The 19,903-nt window shown below is 42.2% G+C and overlaps 1 protein-coding gene across 1 annotated transcript in view; it reads right to left on the bottom strand.

Annotated features, from left to right (window-relative positions):
* The window catches only part of PPM1H (protein phosphatase, Mg2+/Mn2+ dependent 1H), a 260,282-nt gene that overhangs the window by 154,730 nt on the left and 85,649 nt on the right, over positions 1-19,903 (bottom strand). The window contains exon 2 of the mRNA XM_047739722.1: positions 12,105-12,270. Coding sequence (XP_047595678.1) covers positions 12,105-12,270 — 166 coding nt within the window. The remainder of the gene's footprint in view (positions 1-12,104; positions 12,271-19,903) is intronic.

Genomic DNA, 19,903 nt, shown 5'->3' with positions numbered 1-19,903 from the left:
GAGGGGTGAATTAAAGTTGTCTTAAAATCTTTATACCAATTAATAATTATCCATGGAAGAAAAAAAATCACCTTATTGCTACCCAGCTGCCTAACTGCCACTCAATTTAAGAAATGTCATCATATATAAACTTCCAGACATTTTAGGTTTTCTTTCTAAGATGAAGGTGATATTATACACGAAAGACGTCTTCTGGAAATATTTGACTTTACTAAGTTGACTGGCAATGAGACGTCAAGAAAGGAGGGAGAAAATTTTTTTAAAAACATTTATTTGGGGTGCCTGGGTGGCTCAGTGGGTTAAAGCCTCTGCCTTCGGCTCAGGTCATGATCTCAGGGTCCTGGGATCGAGCCCTGCATTGGACTCTCTGCTCGGCGGGAAGCCTGCTTCCCTCCTACTCTCTCTGCCTACTTGTGGTCTCTCGTTCTCTCTGTCAAATAAATTAATAAAATATTTTTTTAATTAAAAAAATTTATTTATTTGAGAGAAAGAGGAAGTATGCGCATGAGCAAAGGGGAGAAGCTGAGGAAGAGGGACAAGCAGACTCTGTGCTGAATAAGGAGTCCAGTGGGACTGAACTCATGATCCTGAGATCAACACCTGAGCTGAGATCCAGAGTCGGATGCCTAACCAACAGAGTCACTCAGGGGCCCTCCCCTCCCAATTCACTTTTTTAAAATGACAGCTCAGGGGGCGCCTGGGTGGCTCAGTGGGTTAAGCCGCTGCCTTCGGCTCAGGTCATGATCTCGGAGTCCTGGGATCGAGCCCCGCATCGGGCTCTCTGCTCTCTCGGGGAGCCTGCTTCCTCCTCTCTCTCTGCCTGCCTCTCTGCCTGCTTGAGATCTCTCTGTCAAATAAAAAAATAAATAAATAAATAAATAAAATAAAATAAAATAAAATAAAATAAAATGACAGCTCAGATGTCACTTTCTCCAGGAACCATTCTCTAATCTGATCCATTCCCTTTCCTCTGTTGTTCCCCAAACCATCGGTAACCCATCTGAGTTAGGCTACCCAGGAACCTGGATTTTTAAAATTTAAAATTTTAAACTTTAAAATTTAAAATTTTAAACTTTAAAATTTAAATTTAAAAATGTTTAAAATCTTTCTCCTGAAACTTACTCCACTGTATTGCCACTGACTTGTTGACTCTTGCGTCCGCCTCAGCTCAGCTCTAGGAGGACGACTCGGACTGTACTGAGCTCATCTTGCCCCCAGGGCAGCCTCAGTGCTCAGCACCTGTTTGGTAGGTGAAGGAACAGACACACAGAGGGGGAAGGGGCAGAGCCACCTTACTTGTCTCCTGCAGAGGATTTGTGCTGTGCCCTATACTGTCATTACCCTTTTTAAGCACCACTGTATTTGAGGTAAGGGACGTCTTCTAAATGGGAAAAGTCACTGGCTTCTTTTAAGCAGTATATCCAGCATGCCCTGCTAGCAAATTGTTCATTCAGAGTAGAAGCCCAAGTCCCGGTAACAGCCATCCAGGTCCTGCCAGATGGCCTCACCCCACTCTCATTGCCTTTCTGAAAACGTCTCCTGCAATCCTGACTTCACTCTCTGCTCCAGCCATGTACGCCTCCTCGCTGATCCTGGAGAACACCAGAACTGCTCCTGCCTCAGGGTCATTGCAGTTGTCTAGAACGTCAGAAAGCTCTCCCTCCAAACAGTTGCACTTTCTGGTCTGTGCTCAAACAGCCTTCTTAGCGGCACCTTCTTTAACCACCCATTCCTCCACTTCCTGTACGCCTGCGTGTCTGCTTTGTTCTTCTCCATAGCACTTAGTAGCTGCTGTGGGATACATTTTAATTGTTTGTTTCCCTCAAGGGATGTAAGTTCCCTGTAGGTAAGGGCTGTTGTCAGTTTTATTCCCTGCTGAATCCTCAGCATCTAGCTTCTGATACACAGCAAGTGCTCAGGGGTTTACCTGGCACAGCAAGGCACAGTTTTCGAGCTTTTAAAAAGTAGTGCAAACAACATGATGGATTGCCTAACTTAAAAATGGGCAAAGGAGGAGCCCTTTCAGACCCCGTGTTGAGGAGGCAAGTCTTTGTGCAGTGCCAAGACCAGCCTCCTAGGTGGAGAAGAGCACAGGAAACTTGCTCAAGGTTCCTTATTTAGTGAAGGAGCAGAGCTAAGATTTGAACTCAGTCCAACTCCAGAACTGATGTGATCATTTTGCCTCATTACCTCACAGTCCCCAACTCCTTACTCCCCATTCCCACAGGAACCCCCCCTTCCCACTTTTCCTTGTTCAGAAACACAGGATTTGCATCATACAGAAAGCTTCCACATGGGTCTCTTCTGATTTGGTTAAAGCACATTTTCCTGGGGTCATTGCCATCCTTTTAGTGTTTTATTTGCTCCTTCATATATTCTTATCTGGACAAAATGACAAGTCAGAAAAACTCTCTACAAAAAAAAAAGAACAAGAGGCAGTACCAAAGGCTAGGGACCTAATCAATACGAACATTGGTAATATGTCAGATCTAGAGTTCATTATGACGATTCTCAAGGTTCTAGCCAGGCTTGAAAAAGGTATGGAAGATATTAGCGAAACCCTCTCCAGAGAAATAAGAGCTCTTTCTGGAGAAATAAAAGAACTAAAATCTAACCAAGTTGAAATAAAAAAAGCTATTAATGAGTGCAATCAAAAATGGAAGCTCTTACTGTTAGGATAAATGAGGCAGGAGACAGAATTAGTGATATAGAAGATCAAATGACAGAGAATAAAGAAGCTGAGCAAAAGAAAGAAAAACAAATACTGGACCACAAGGGGAGAATTCGAGAGATAAGTGACACCATAAGATGAAACAACATTAGAATAATTGGGATTCCAGAAGAAGAAGAAAGAGAGAGAGGAGCAGAAGGTATATTGGAGAGAATTATTGGAGAGAATTTCCCTATTATGGCAAAGGGAACAAGCATCAAAATCTAGGAGGTGCAGAGAACCCCCCTCAAAATCAATAAGAATAGGTCCACACCCTGTCACCCAATAGTAAAATTTACAAGTCTTAGCGACAAAGAGAAAATCCTGAAAGCAGCCCAGGAAAAGAAGTTTGTAAGATACAATAATAAAAATATTAGATTGGCTGCAGATTATCCACAGATTTCTGGCAGGCCAGAAAGAAATGGCATGATATATTCAGAGCACTAAACAAGAAAACATGCAGCCAAGAATACTATATCCAGCGAGGCTATCATTGAAAATAGAAGGAGAGATAAAAAGCTTCCAGGACAAACAAAAACTGTAAGAATTTGCAAACACCAAATCAGCTCTACAGGAAATATTGAAAGGGGTCCTCTAAGCAAAGAGAGACCTTAAAAGTAGTAGATCAGAAAGGAACAGAGACAATATACAGTAACAGTTGCCATACAGGTAATACAATGACACTAAATTTATATCTCTCAATAGTTACCCTGAATGTAAATGGGCTAAATGCCCCAACCAAAAGATACAGGGTAGCAGAATGGATAAAAAAAACAAAACCCATCAATATGTTGCCTACAAGAAACTCATTTTAGACCCGAAGACACCTCCAGATTTAAAGTGAGGGGGTGGAAAACAATTTACCATGCTAATGGACATCAGAAGAAAGCTGGGGTGGCAATCCTTATAACAGATCAATTAGCCAAAGACTATATAATAAGAGATGAGGAAGGACACTATGTCATACTCAAAGGGTCCGTCCAACAAGAAGATCTCACAATTTTAAATATCTATGCCCCAACATGGGAGCAGCCAACTATATAAACCAATTAATAACAAAATCAAAGAAACACATCGACGACAATAGATTAATAGTAGGGGACTTTAACACTGCCCTCACTGAAATGGACAGATCATCCAAGCAAAAGATCAACAAGGAACTAAAGGCCTTAAATGACACACTGAACCAGATAGACATCACAGATATATTCAGAACATTCCATCCCAAAGCAACATAATACAGGTTCTTCCCTAGTGCACATGGAACATTCTCCAGAATAGATCACATCCTGGGTCATAAATCAGGTCTAAACCAGTATCAGAAGATTGGGATCATTCCCTGCATATTTTCAGACCACAATGCTCTGAAGCTAGAACTCAATCACAAGAGGAAATTTGGAAAGAACCCCAATACATGGAGACTAAACAGCACCCTTCTAAAGAATGAATGGGTCAACCAGAAAATTAAAGAAGAATTGAAAAAATTCATGAAAAAATTCATCATTATCAAATGATAATTAAAACACAACGGTACAAAATCTTTGGGACACAGCAAAGGCAGTCCTGAGAGGAAAATATATAGTGATACAAGCCTTTCTCAAGAAACAAGAAAGGTCTCAAATACAAAACCTAACCCTACACCTAAAGGAACTGGAGAAAGAACAACAAAGAAAGCCTTAACCCAGCAGGAGAAGAGAAATCATAAAGATCAGAGCAGAAATCAATGAAATAGAAACAAAAAAAAACAACAGAAAAAATTAACGAAACTAGGAGCTGGTTCTTTGAAAAAATTAATAAGATTGATAAACCCCTGGCCAGACTTATCAAAAAGAAAAGAGAAAGGACCCAAATAAATAAAATCATGAGTGAAAGAGGAGAGATCACAACCAACACCAAAGAAATACAAACAATTATAATCACATACTATGAGCAACTCTACGCCAACAAATTTGATAATCTGGAAGAAATGGATGCATTCCTAAAGACATATAAACTACCACAACTGAACCTGGAAGAAATAGAAAACCTGAATAGACCCATAACCAATAAGGAGATTGAAACAGTCATCAAAATTCTCCAAACAAACAAAAGCCCAGGGCCAGACGGCTTCCCGGGGGGAATTCTACCAAACACCTAAAGAAGAATTAATTCCCATTCTCCTGAAACTGTTCCAAAAAATAGAAATGGAAGGAAAACTTCCAAACTCATTTTATGAGGCCAGCATCACCTTGATTCTAAAACCAGACAAGGATCCCATCAAAAAAGAGAATTATAGACCAATATCCTTGATGAACATAGATTCGAAAATTCTCACCAAAATACTAGCCAATAGGATCCAACAGTACATTAAAAGGATTATTCACGGGGCGCCTGGGTGGCTCAGTGGGTTGAGGCATCTGCCTTTGGCTCAGGTCATGATCCCAGGGTCCTGGGATCGAGCCCCGCATTGGGCTCTCTGCTCTGTGGGGAGCCTGCTTCCTCCTCTCTCTCTCTCTGCCTGCCTCTCTGCCTACTTGTGATCTCTGTCAAATGGATAAATAAAATCTTTAAAAAAAAAAAAAAGGATTATTCACCACGACCAAGTGGGATTTATTCCAGGGCTGCAAGGTTGGTTCAGCATCTGGAAATCAATCAATGTGACACAATACATTACTAAAAGAAAGAACAAGAACCATATTATATTCTCAAAAGATGCTGAAAAAGCATTTGACAAAGTACAGCATCCCTTCCTGATCAAAACTCTTCAAAGTGCAGGGATAGAGGGCACATACCTCAATGTTATCAAGGCCATCTATGAAAAACCCACCACAAATATCATTCTCAATGGAGAAAAACTGAAAGCTTTTCCACTAAGGTCAGGAACACGGCAGGGATGTCCATTATCACCACTGCTATTCAACATAGTACTAGAAGTCCTAGCCTCAGCAATCAGAAAACAAAAAGAAATTAAAGGCATCCAAATCAGCAAAGAAGAAGTCAAACTATCACTCTTTGCAGATGATATGATACTATATGTGGAAAACCCAAAAGACTCCACTCCCAAACTGCTAGAACTTGTACAGGAATTCAGTAAAGTGTCAGGATATAAAATCAATGCACAGAAATCAGTTGCACTTCTTTACACCAACAACAAGACAGAAAAAAGAGAAATTAGGGAGTCAATCCCATTTACAATTGCACTCAAAATCATAAGATACCTAGGAATAAACCTAACCAAAGAGGCAAAGAATCTATACTCAGAAAACTATAAAGCACTCATGAAAGAAATTGAGGAAGACACAAAGAAATGGAAAAATGTTCCATGCTCCTGGATTGGAAGAACAAATATTGTGAAAATGTCTATGCTACCTAAAGCAATCTATACATTTAATGCAATCCCTATCAAAATCTCATCCATTTTTTCAAATAAATGGAACAAATAATCCTAAAATTTATATGGAACCAGGAAAGACCTTGAATAGCCAGAGGAATATTGAAAAAGAAAGCCAAACTTGGTGGCATCACAATTACAGACTTCAAGCTCTATTACAAAGCTGTCATCATCAAGACAGTATGGTCCCGGCACAAAAACAGACACATAGATCAATGGAACAGAATAGAGAGCCCAGAAGTAGACCCTCAACTCTATGGTTAACTAACCTTCAACAAAGCAGGAAAGAATGTCCAATGGGAAAAAGACAGCCTCTTCAACAAAATGGTGTTGGGAAAATTGGACAGCCACATGCATAAAAATGAAACTGAACCATTTCTTTACACCACACACGAAAATAGACTAAAAATGGATGAAGGACCTCAATGTGAGAAAGGAATCCATCAAAATCCTTGAGGAGAACACAGGCAGCAACCTCTTTGACCTCAGCAGCAGCAACTTCTTCCTAGGAACATCGCCAAAGGCATGGGAAGAAAGGGCAAAAATGAACTATTGGGATTTCATCAAGATCACAGGAAAGGAAACAGTTAACAAAACCAAAAGACAACTGACAGAATGGGAGAAGATATTTGCAAATGACATATCAGATAAAGGGCTAGTATCCAAAATCTATAAAAAGCTTAGCAAACTCAACACCCAAAGAACAAATAATCCAATCAAGAAATGGGCAGAGGACATGAACAGACATTTCTGCAAAGAAGACATCCAGATGGCCAACAGACACATGAAAAAAATGCCCCATATCACTCGGCATCAGGGAAATACAAATCACAACCACAATGAGATACCACCTCACACCAGTCAGAATGGCTAAAATTAACAAGTCAGGAAATGACAAGCTGGTGAGGATGCAGAGAAAGGGAAATCCTCCTACCCCTGTTGGTAGGAATGCAAGCTGTTGCAACCACTCTGGAAAACAGCATGGAGGTTCCTCAAAAAGTTGAAAATAGAGCTACCCTATGACCCAGCAATGGCACTACTGGGTATTTACCCTAAAGATACAAATGTAGTGATCCAAAGGGGGACGTGCACCCGAATGTTTATAGCAGCAATGTCCACAATAGCCAAACTATGGAAAGAACTTAGATACAACAACAGATGAATGGATAAAGAGGTGGTATATATATACAATGGAATACTATGCAGCCATCAAAAGAAATGAAATCTTGCCATTTGTGACAACATGGATGGAACTAGAGGGTATTATGCTTAGCAAAATAAGTCAATTGGAGAAAGACAACTATCATATGATCTCCCTGATATGAGGAAGTGGAGATACAACGTGGGGGGTCTGGGGGGTAGGAAAAGAATAAATAAAACAAGATGGGATTGGGAGGGAGACAAACTATAAGAGACTCTTAATCTCACAAAACAAACTGAGGGTTGCTGGGGGGCGGGGGATCGGGAGAGGGTGGTGGGGTTATGGACATTGGGGAGGGTATGTGCTATGGTGAGTGCTGTGAAGTGTGAAAACCTGGCGATTCACAGACCTGTAGCCCTGGGGCTAATAATACATTATATGTTTATAAAAAAAATCTAAAAAAATTTTTTTTTTTTTTGGTTAAAGATTTTATTTATTGGGGCGCCTGGGTGGCTCAGTGGGTTGAGCCGCTGCCTTCGGCTCAGGTCATGATCCCAGGTCCTGGGTTCGAGCCCCGCATCGGGCTTTCTGCTCAGCAGGGAGCCTGCTTCCTCCTCTCTCTCTGCCTGCCTCTCTGCCTACTTGTGATTTCTCTCTGTCAAATAAATAAATAAAATCTTTAAAAAAAAAAAAGATTTTATTTATTTATTTGACAGAGATCACAAGTAGATAGAGAGCAGACAGAGAGAGAGGAGGAAGCAGGCTTCCTGCTGAGCAGAGATCCCGATGTGGGGATTGATCCCAGGACCCTCAGATCATGACCTGAGCTGAAGGCAGAGGCTTTAACCCACTGAGCCACCCAGGTGCCAAAAATTTAAAAATTAAAAAAAAAATGGGCAAAGGATTCAAAGATAGAAAGATAAATTTTGAATAAAGAACACTTGATGTTTCTTTTAAGAAGCTATATCTGGCCAATAAACACATAAAAAATGCTCAACATCACTAACCATTAGGGAAATACAAAACCAGGAGATACCACTTCACACCCATTAGGATGGCTACTTAAAAAAAAACAAAAACAAAAACAAAAAAAAAAACCCCACCAGAAATCAACAAGTGTTGGCAAGAATGGGGAGAAATTGGATTCCTGTGCATTGCTGGTTGTAATGGAAAAATGATGCAGCTACTGGAGAAAACAGTATGGCAGCTCCTCAAAAACTTAAACAGAATTACTGTATGATCCAGAAATTCCACTCTGGCCATAAATCCAAAAGAACTGAAAGCAGGGACTGACAGATATCTGTAGACCTATGTTTATAGCAATATTATTCACAATAGCCAGAAGATAGAAGCAAGTGTCCCTTGATGGACAAATTGATAAAATGGTACGTATACATAACAATGGAATATTATTCAGTCTTAACAAAGAATGAAATTTTGACACATTCTACAACACAGATGATTTCTGAAGACATTATAAATGAAATAAACCAGACACAAAATGACAAATATTGTATAATTCCACTTATATGAGGTACCTAGAGTAGTCAAATTTGTAGAGAAAAAAGTAAAATAGTTAACTGCCAAGGGCTGAGGGCAGGGAAGAATAGGGGTTAGAGTTTAATGGGTAGAGTTTCAATTTCAGATAAAGTTTTGGAGATGGAGGGGAGTAATGGTAAGAAAGTGTTTGGGACGCCTGGGTGGCTCAGTTGGTTAAGCAGCTGCCTTCGGCTCAGGTCATGATCCCAGCGTCCTGGGATCGAGTCCCACATCGGGCTCCTTGCTTGGCGGGGAGCCTGCTTCTCCCTCTGCCTCTGCCTGCCATTCTGTCTGCCTGTGCTCGCTCGCTCTCCTCTCTCTCTGACAAATAAATAAAATCTTTAAAAAAAAAAAAAAGTGTTTGATGCCACTATACTATACACCTAAAAATTGGTTAAGATGATAACTTTTAGGTTATGTATAATTTCCAATAATTTTTTTTTTTAAGATTTTTTATTTATTTATTTGACAGAGATCACAGGCAGGCAGAGAGGCAGGCAGAGAGAGGAAGGGAAGCAGGCTCCCTGCTGAGCAGAGAGCCTGATGTGGGGCTCGATCCCAGGACCCTGAGATCATGACCTGAGCCGAAGGCAGAGGCTTTAACCCGCTGAGCCACCCAGGCGCCCCTAATTTCCCATAATTAAAAAACAACAGCACAGGGCGCCCGGATGGCTCAGTTGGTTAGGCAACTGCCTTCAGCTCAGGTCATGATCCCAGAGTCCCGGGATCGAGTCCCTCATCGGGGTCCCAGCTCTTGGGGAGTCTGCTTCTCCCTCTGACCTTCTACCCTCTCATGCTCTCTCTCACTCTCTCTCTCTCTCAAATAAATAAATAAAAATCTTAAAAAAACAAAACAAAACAAAACAGCACAGCTCTTGCCTTAAACTCTTAATAAAAAGCCCAATATATGAGGCAGATAGGAGTGAGGTGCCTACAGTTGGAGCAGGAAATGGAAGGGCGGGAAGTGTCCACTCTGCTTGGCATCTCCTCGCTGCCTCCTGGAACAAGGACCCGACAGAGCTACAGAATGATCACAAGCGAGGTTCATAGCACCATCCTAAAGAACTAAGGCACTGGTTTCACTGCTTTTTTGTTTTTGTTTCAAAACAAAAACCACAACATTTATTTATTTATTTATAAGAGGGGGTAGGTGATGGCACAGAAGGCAAAGGAGAATTTCTTTTTAAGATTTAAAATTTTTATTTATTTTAAAGATTTTATTTATTTATTTGATAGACACAGCGAGAGAGGGAACACAAGCAGGAGGAGTGGGAGAGAGAAAGCAGGCTTCCCGCTGAGCAAGGAGCCCAATGAGGGACTTGATCCCAGGACCCCGGGCTCATGACCTGACCTGAAGACAGATGCTTAATGATTGAGCCACTGAGGCACCCCAAGATTTTTTTAAAAATGTATTTATTTGAGAGAGAACAAGAGAAAGAGAGTGGGAGGTGAGGGGCAGAGGGAGAAGCAGACTCTGCACTGAGCAGGGAGCCCCACACAGTGCTCAATCCCAGGACCCTGGAATCATGACCTGAATAGACAGAAGACGCTTAACTAACTGAGCCACCCAGGTGCCCTGGAGAGGGAAAGAATCTTAAGCAGGCTCTATGCTCAGTGGAGAGCCCCACTAGGGGTGGGGGGTTCTCGATCTAAGGACCCTGAGATCATGACCTGAGCCGAAACCAAGAATCAGACACTTAAGTGACTGAGACACCCAGGTGTCCCTGGTTTCACTGTTCTTAAGGACAGGAAGTAAAAAGTTACTCCTGGCTCTATTTCTAGGAGGAATTTAGCAACAAGGAAAAATGACATCATCAACTGGCCTCGGGCCAAATGTCAGTACTGACTAATTTTTACAGAAATCACTTCATATCCTGGTGGCAGGGAAGAACTATCAGGGGGAAAGAGCAACATGAAGTCACTGGCACCCATATCAATTATCATCAATATCTCACGGACTCTGAGTCCTTTTCCGTAATAACTCAATCCTCGAAACAATCCTGTCAAATAGGCATGAAGGAAAATTGTGTGATTGCTCACTACCAAATGGATAAACAGACAAAATTCAGTGGACATTATCCACAGAGAATCCCTCAAGCGGAACTGACTTTAGGATAGTAACTGCTCACATTTATCAAGGATTTATTAATTAAGACACCAGCTCCACATTTCCACAGACAACGGATTTCATACTTCCAACCAGTCTTTTCCCACCATACTTGGTAATAGTAACTATTATTACTCCTTTTTCTAGGAAACTAAGGCTCAAAGAAAAAATAACTATGCTAAAAATTAAATGGTTTGATAAATGATGGACTATGATGGATTACCCTGAAACCTACTGTTCCAGAGCCTGTGCCCTTAACCATTTTCGTCTGTACTGCCCATCTGAGTCCTTGACTCTGGCCCTTTGGGAAAAGCCCAGTCAATGCTTCCTTTAGCCTTGAACACAAGTACAATTGATGAGTCTCTATAAGTCACTGTGTTTCTAAGTTGAACTAGTATGAACCAAATAAATCAGGAGTCTCATTCCCTGTGTATAAACGCAATGAGATACTATTTCTTACACGGAGAAAAGATTCCTGGACCCTTTACAATCCTCTAAAAATGAATATACAAAAATATCTGCAAGATTACTAGAATAAAAAGTCACATTCGGATCATCTCAAAGTTTCTTTTCTGTAAGCTAAATAATCCGCTGGTGGACAGAGTACCAATTATTTCCTATACTTTTCTGAGTGCTTCTTCAGAACTTTCTGAAGATGTCTGCTTTCTTCTCCAGAAACTGAAGAGAGGAGAAACGCTACGGTTTGTCAACAGGACATTCAGTCTGCCGGGCTGCCCCACGGGATGCAAGGGCTTTGGGCCAACTGAGACAAGGACTAACTGGGAAAAGCATCAGCCAGAGGCTCCTGCTGGACAACTCTGACAGGCCAGCGCAAGAAGGGGGCAGAGCCAGGGCAGGGCTGTAAGCCAATGGCTAGAGTTCCTTCCATCCCTCAGGAGAGGCTTCTGGAGACTACCTCCTTCACGAAAATCTTTTAAGTGGCTCTTTTACAACCACCAAACAATATACATATTGTATCTCAACAAAACCTATCTACGATGTGGGTGTTTTATTTACTCTAAGTGTTAAGAACCTAATAAGCACCAGCTCTTCACACACCTGTCACCTCCAGCTGTGACTGTGTGCTACCCTGAGTAGAGACGGGCTGCCCCATTAACTCTGGGGACATTGCTTTTCTCTCTCCCACTGCAGATGGGATTCAGCTCTAGCTCCTCACAGCGGGGCCAGGGTACCCATGTGCCTCTCACCTGAGAACTAGGGGTGAAGAGGATCTTACCGAGTTCTCCTTCAGTTGCAGCCCCTCCCCATTGGGAAGGGAGGACCGTCTCTTAGCCGAGTTCCTATTTGGGGTTGAGGTAAGGGCCCCTGCTTTCTTCTTCACAGTGAGGACCTCACAGCTGGCTTGGTCTTCATTATGTGTGCTCTTCCCGGCATTGATAACCCTGCAGAAGAAGCCAGAAGAGTGGTCAGACAGTGATTTCAGGAAAGCTCAGAGCCCAGTCTCAAGGGTCAGCCTTGGCAGGCTCCAAAACTAAAGCCCTACCTAGAGCACAGGACCCTGTGATCTTGTTATTTTATGTTCCCAAGTAAACTAATTTTGCTAAAATGGAATTATATTAGCACACTTTAAAACATTTCCTAAAGCACTATTTTGAGCCCAGCTCACCTTCCCAGGTGTCTGACGGCTGTGAGCAATCCCACCAATCCATTTTGGTCAAAACACAGGAGACACTCTTTTGGCAATTACCATGAAGATCGATGGACAGGCTGGGGGGGAATTCTGTTGCTTTTCTCCAAGTGATAAAGAGCAAAACCCACCATTAATCTTATCAAAGAACAAGGCAGTGCAGTAATTTACAGCACACTGTAAAATCCAAGAGAACAGAGAACCACATTTCACTACTGCTGTGCCCACTTTTACTTTATTCACAGAAAAGAGAGTTCATCAAAGGTGTATTTTAAAAATTATCTTTAATCCTTCATTTTTTTCTCCTATAGAATAATATTCATCACATTGTACCATTACATTAGGCTATAGGGGACTCTGATTTGGACATGTGACCGTATGATATTACAGCATGTTGATAATGCTTTGCCTAATTACTAAGTGTTTTAAGCATAGGAACGTTTTAGAAGAACATGCTACATCATTCATCTACCTTTTCTGTATCAGGTGACTGCAGGTGAACTCTTGGGTTTCAGCATCATTTTCTTTTTCTTTTCTTTTTTTTTTTGTTAAAGATTTTATTTTATTTTTTTTTTATTTATTTGACAGACAGACCACAAGTAGGCAGAGAGGCAGGCAGAGAGAGAGAGGAGGAGGAGGCAGGCTCCCTGCTGAGCAGAGAGCCCGATGCGGGACTCGATCCCAGGACCCTGAGATCATGACCTGAGCCGAAGGCAGAGGCTTTAACCACTGAGCCACCCAGGTGCCCTCAGCATCATTTTCTTATTAAGTAATTAATTAGCAGCTAAAATAGATTTCCCAAAAGAGAGAGCTCTCTTTGCCATTGGCTGTGTTTCCTTTTCAAAACTTCAACAGTGTCACAGTCGGTGACAGAATGAATGTGGAGGGATGGGGAACAGAACTCAGTAGCAAGGAAAAGAAAAGATGCTTTTTTTATTTTTTAAGGTAAGATAGTAGGAAATCTAGAAATCCATTCTGTAAGTGTGATGTGTATACCACTCTATCAAACTGGTTATATTCCCTCATAAGTAGAAGATAATCCTTTCCAAATAACTTTTTAAAATTTTGAATCATCAAATAATTATAGACTCAGAGTAAATTGCTAAAACAATGCACAGTTTCAGGCACCCTTCCCCCAGCTGTATTATTTGACATCCCTACAGTAGAATAGCACAACAGGCAACTAACACTGATGAAATACTATTAATCAGACTGCAGACCTTATCCAAATTTAACCGTTTTTTTAATATCAAATGGCTCTCAGTATTAAAAACTGTGCAGATTTCCATAAGCAATGCACACTCACCACAACCGAACGGGAAACAGAGAGGAAATGGGGATCCGAATGCCCCCAAGATCTAAGGGTGTGTTTCAAGCACCCTTCTACCAAATGTTGGGAGTGTATGGACATGTTTCAGATGTTTTAACATTTACTTCATTAAAAAAAAAAAAAATTTATTCATTTGAGACAGAGGAGGGGCAATGCCAATCCCAGGACCTGGAGACCATGACCTGAGCCTCAGCCAAATGCAGACAGACACTTAACCAACTGAGCCACCCAGGTGCCCCTTAATATTTACTTTAAATTTATTTTTTAAATGTACAGCATTTTGGGAAAAAATGCAATAATTTAGAAGTTCATTCCCATCTGTTACACGTGAACATAGAAATGTCCATGGTCTACATATTCAGGCAGCTTTGGCATAATATGCCTATCTTTTCTCTTTAATTGACTTACCACTTGACTGGGAAGAGAAATTTTTAAAAAAATATCACTTGTAATTGCTTATCTATATGTTATATGAAAAAGACCACACCTGTCATCTATTATTGTCCTTATCTCAAATTTTTGGGTTAATCAAAACTGCTCCATAATCCTGACGGGGTTTATTATAAATTTCAATGCAAGCATATGTTTATACACAAAAGCCTACTTTTACTCACTTTATGTATTACACTTCTGTGTAAGATTTTTAAAAAGTAGATCGCTGCTTATAGAGTCTGAAACTCATTATCTAGGGGCCTGTGCAGGGAGGTGGGGATCCTTGTGACCTCTGAGGTCAAATCTGTCTCTTGTGTTTATGACACACTCTTGCTGATGGAGGGATGGGAATGGAAGAGATCAAGGCCTAGTTTTCTACCCCACCTTCACTCTCCCTCCTTCAGGAGGAGAGACTTTCATATGGTTTAAGTTAAAATGTAATTTCCTATGGTTTAAGTCACCGTGTGCTTGAAGACTATTAATACTACCACACTCACCACCTGAGCTAAATCAATTAGTCCAGGTTTTGCAGCCAGGAAGTGGTGCCGCTAGGACGCAGAACGAACCCCCCAACCTAGTCTCTTCCTATTACACATGGGGTCTTGCACGGTCTGTGGTAGGCCAGGCTGAACCGTGTGGGGAGGCACAGGAGCAGCAGATTAGAATCAGGTAGCTCACTACCAGGCGTGACAGAAATGGGAATAAGCTGCCTCTTCTGCAATTAGTGGAGAAAGGACCCAGAGGGAGGATGAGGGATGGATGGTTCAGATCTGCCTGTCTTGAGATGAGTCCACGTTTGGTCCCACGGTTTGCAGCTGGCAGAGCACATACGTTTGTCCAGAGTCTCCTTCTCACATCTACCTTTGGAGAACCAAACCGGGCAGAGGAAGGCGGTATGAAATACCACCTGCCTCTTCTCAGTCATGGGTAGCAACTTGCCAAGCAACCCATGAGGGGTGGGCTGCTGGCTGGCTGGCTGGGGACGATACCCTCCCCATGCCTCTCCCATAAACGGCTTCCCCACGGAAAGCGGAAGTGGAGGTTTGGCTGGGAAAACCAATTCGTGACAACCGTCCCCTCCATATCGTCCTCTGTTCAACATCCCAGCTGCTATTTCTGGAACTTGGTATCACCCCTACCACTGTCACCTAAACTTGGGCTGCAGTCAAGTCTTTTTGTAACAAAAAAGCATCACTGGTCTCCAATAGCGACAGGCCAGGCTGACTCATCTGCCACTGCTGTTTTCTACCAGCCAACAAAGCTACTATAATTACATACATCCTGAACCGTGGGCACCTGAAAGGGCTTTATTTCCTCCCGCTCTCAGTGGATATTAAACTCCAAAGTTGACCTAACTTCAGCAAGAAACCTTAGAAACTTTCTTTTGTGCACAAGCAGCCTGGGGCCCTGGAGGTCTCCGCTGTGCACAAGGTCATGCAGCTAAATACGGCAGAGCCGTGCACACTTGTGAGCTCCCAGCAATTTCTCCTTTGGCTCTCAGTTGTTTTATTTTCCTATTGTGTATCTATTCTTACCCGCACTTGGTTCAGAGTGCTGTACTGCAATGACTCATCAAAGCCAGAGAACTGTGACAGATCACTAGTGGCCTTACTTTGCCATTTCGGTTGAATACAGCTTGTGAATGACACTAACGAAATATCAAACAGTCAGAAATGTTGCCCTGATGGGAAGACAGCAGCCCCAACCTGGGAAGCCTGTTTGGTCAGATATCTGGTTATTATTCAGATATTAAAGTCAGATTAATTTAAAGCCATTGCCTTCAACAACAACAACAACAACAAAAACCCCCACAATTTCTTGCCCCATATTTCATATCATTTCAAATCCCTTACTCCATCTTTGCTAGAAAACATGGTTCTTCTTCTTTTTTTTTTTTTAAGGATTTTATTTATTTATTCGATAGAGAGAGACAGAGCGAGAGAGGGAGAAGCAGGCTTCCCGCAGAGCAGGGAGCCTGATTAGGGGCTTGATCATGACCTGAGCCAAAGGCAAATGCTTAATGACTGAGCCACCCAGGCCCACCATGACCTGGTTCTCCTTAAAGTACTCTGGCTTTAAAAAGATTGGCCTCTATCAATTTAAATCTTTTATTTTGTTCTTCAGAGGCAAATTATCTGTTTATAAAATGTACATGAAATCTTCAATTCCTCTTAAAGTAAACCGAGAAACACTTTGTTTCCCCAAGCAAAGGAGCATCACGCTATTAATAGATTCGATAATTTTATTTAATCTAAGCAGCTGTACCCATAGCTACAGTCCCTACTTATCTTCTGCTCCAGCATGAAGTCAGCACTATCTTGAGATCAAGAGGAATGACTTTAAGATGTGCATTCTTTATCTTAGCCTGATGCTTAAAGACTTAAAAGCAAAGTGCTGGTGGACCAGGAACTGTCCTATCTTTAGGGACATTATTTTCCAATTGCCTACAAAGAGGGAAGCTATCTTCCTTGGAATTGAACTGGAGGCAATGAGCATAGCAATTAAGAACACAGGCTCTCTCCCCAGAACACAGCACCCAGCAGGTGCTCAACAAATGTTTGCTGAATGAGTGAACGAAAACCAGGAATCAACTCTGCTACTTGCGAGATGTGGAGGAATAACACTCTCTCACATTTGTTGAGAATGAACTAAGTGCCAGGCACTGTCGTTAGCTTTACAGACAGTAATGAACTCATTTAAGCCTCCTGTCAGATCTGTGAGTTAGCCACCACTATTGTTCTTGTTAAAGGCTAAATCACTGCCAAGTGGACGGGCAAAGTGTTCAGCCAACCTACTTAACTTGTATAAACTTCAGCTCTTGAGCAGTGCTTTGTGGATTAAATTCTAGGAGTGGCTAAGTTACGCGTGTGCTGGTGAGGGGGGATTTCTGGTCACCAATCAAGAACTGGAAAAATTGGGGCGCCTGGGTGGCTCAGTGGATTAAAGCCTCTGCCTTCGGCTCAGGTCATGATCTTAGGGTCCTGGGATCGAGCTCAGCAGAGAGCTTGCTTCTCTTCCTCTCTCTCTCTGCCTGCCTCTCTGCCTACATGTGATCCATGTCAAATAAATAAAATCTTTGAGGAAAAAAAAAAAGAACTGGAAAAATTTGAAGTTAGGATTAAAACGCGGGGGAGAACTGTTGGAGGATGCACAGGAAGAATGCCTCTGTCTCCTCAATATGAAGAGTTTACATTCACTTGTTTCACCTCTGAGAAGACCATGGCACATCTGCCCTGGGAGAGAGACGTGTGATAAAGTTAAATGTGTTTTAGGGCTTTGTCTACCTTCAACTGTACCCAAACACCTAGATTTCTCCCCCTTGTAAGAACAGGCACACACAGAATTTGAAAGACTTGGAAGTCAGAAATCCTATGTGTGTATCAGACACAACTTGAAGCTATGATCTGAGTGCCAGCATGAAGGTGACCATGAGGCCACAGCGGTAGCAAAATCTATTTCAAAGGAGCAAAAGATTGATTCTATGTCACTATCATATATATCTGTGTTAGAAACTTGTTTTCCTTCTTTCTGTTTGTGAAATAGTCTAGTCACAAATTTTTAAAAACTCAACTTAATCTCAGCAGTAAATTCCTGGTTTTAATTGTGATTGTTAAACTATCAAGTTATCTGCCTTATCATCTGCTCAAAATCGTGGCTACAAGGACACTTCCCTGATACTATGACACAGACAACAGGTAGCTATTACTAAATTCAGATAAGTAAGTACCCTCAAGTATACTCAAGCCATGAGCCCTGTCACAAAAGACACAGACCTGGAGAATAGGCAAGAGAACCATTCTCAAAAGGGTTTACAAAGACAATCAAGAGAGGAGAGTCCCAGCTGACATTTTCTTTGAAGGATTCCAAGCATCACTTACTGTGCTAGTATGTGACAGCTGTCCCCTCCTTCCTCACCAACCTCTGCCCCGACCATATGCTCCTGAGACGTCACAACAGGGACAACGGTTGGAGAGACCTAGTCCAGACCTGGTCTCTCTGCTAATTACTAATCCTAGCTGTGTGTTCCTGCGCAAGTTACTTTCTCTCTTTAAAATGGGGATAGTAGTCCTCTTCAATCACACAGAGCATGAGAATTAAATGCCCTAGCATAGGAAGTATTTAAGAGTGTCTGGTACCCAGTGAGCACTCAGGATATATTATTTATTAATATTATATCCAATACAAAGCTAGCTCTTCCTTCTGTTGGGCCCAAGGGACTTTATGCAGTTGTGAAAATCTGAAGAGACTCTCCCCCTCCCTCCTGTTAGGATCCCTCTGCCTGCCTCCAGGACACATGGCCGCCTTCATGCACCCAGAGCCTTCAAGCAGCATCACGTGACACTTGCCAGAACAGGGACCTTGAGCAAGGACATCTGCTCCTCTGAGTCCTCTTCTCAAAATTATTACAACAATGAAGCCACATGTGACAGCGTTCAGTACCTAGGAAAGCACTCACAGGGTCATGACTGCATTGTTTCTAGATTTCCATCCAGACCTGCCCACAGATGCCATTTCTGGACCCCTAGGCTCCTGGATTCAAAAGCTCAGGTCTCAGACCCCACAGAAGATGGCCAAATACAGAATCTGGCTTGGTTGTTTTGGTCATTATTATTATATTGCTTTGTTTTTAAAAGAAATAAAGGCCTGACCAGTTTAGGCTATAAAGTTTACACTAGTGTTACTACTGCTAAGCAGGCAGTAATTACACTGGCTAAGAAGGAGAAAGTAATTGACAAAGGCCATCAGGTGAAGTGAGAGATTGTTGATTCATATATAATTGAGAAGCAGACAGCAAAAGGCTATAGGGGGAGGGAATGGAAATGAATCATTTATGGAAGACCAAATACAACTACCGATTATTAAAATTCTCTTTCCTATGTAACCTCCTAGGTAATGTTTCGTGTGACTCTCTGAAGGGGCTACTGACCACCCAAATAAGCTGGAATATATGGACAACTTAATCCCTACCTCCAAGGGAGTTAATAACCTCTCATTCTTGGTATACTAGAAAACCATGCCTCTGACCAGGAAGGTAAGCCTTTGATAACAGCCATCAGCAAAACAACCAGAACATTCAGCGAGAATAAGAGCCTCTCCCTGACAGTTTCAGCCACCTCAGGGTAGGTCATCCCAGCCCATGAGTTAACGGTCAGTCAGGCGTTACCAGGCAGGGAGGAAAAAGGATGTCAGGAACTGGAATTTTCTGGGGTGTGAGGCTCTCCCCTTTTGGAAGGTAACTACATACCAACACGTGCAGGAGGCAGGTGGTCAAGAAGGAAGATAAACGACGGGTGGGAAAAGAGCACATACAGGCACATCTTCTCCAGCTGGCAACCTCACACCTCTGGTTCCCAGGCCCTGTCATGAAGGGATGTGACCAATCAAGGGACTAACTGGGATCTCAAGAGCCATATTCAGCCCCCAGAGAGGTTACTATTTTAAAGTTTTTGTCCACAAAATGTTTTTTTAAAAAGTGAACTAGTAGGGAATGCCTGGGTGGCTCAGTCCATTAAGCGTCTGCCTTCGGCTCAGGTCCTGATCCGGCGGTGCTGGGATAGGACTGAGCCCCGAGTCGGGCTCCCTGGTCAGCAGGGAGCCTGCTTCTCCCTCTCTGTCTGCCCCTCCC

The sequence above is a fragment of the Lutra lutra genome, chromosome 8 (assembly GCF_902655055.1).
Source record: "Lutra lutra chromosome 8, mLutLut1.2, whole genome shotgun sequence".
In the NCBI taxonomy this organism is placed as follows: Eukaryota; Metazoa; Chordata; class Mammalia; order Carnivora; family Mustelidae; genus Lutra; species Lutra lutra.
This window is presented reverse-complemented; position numbering and strand designations above follow the sequence as displayed.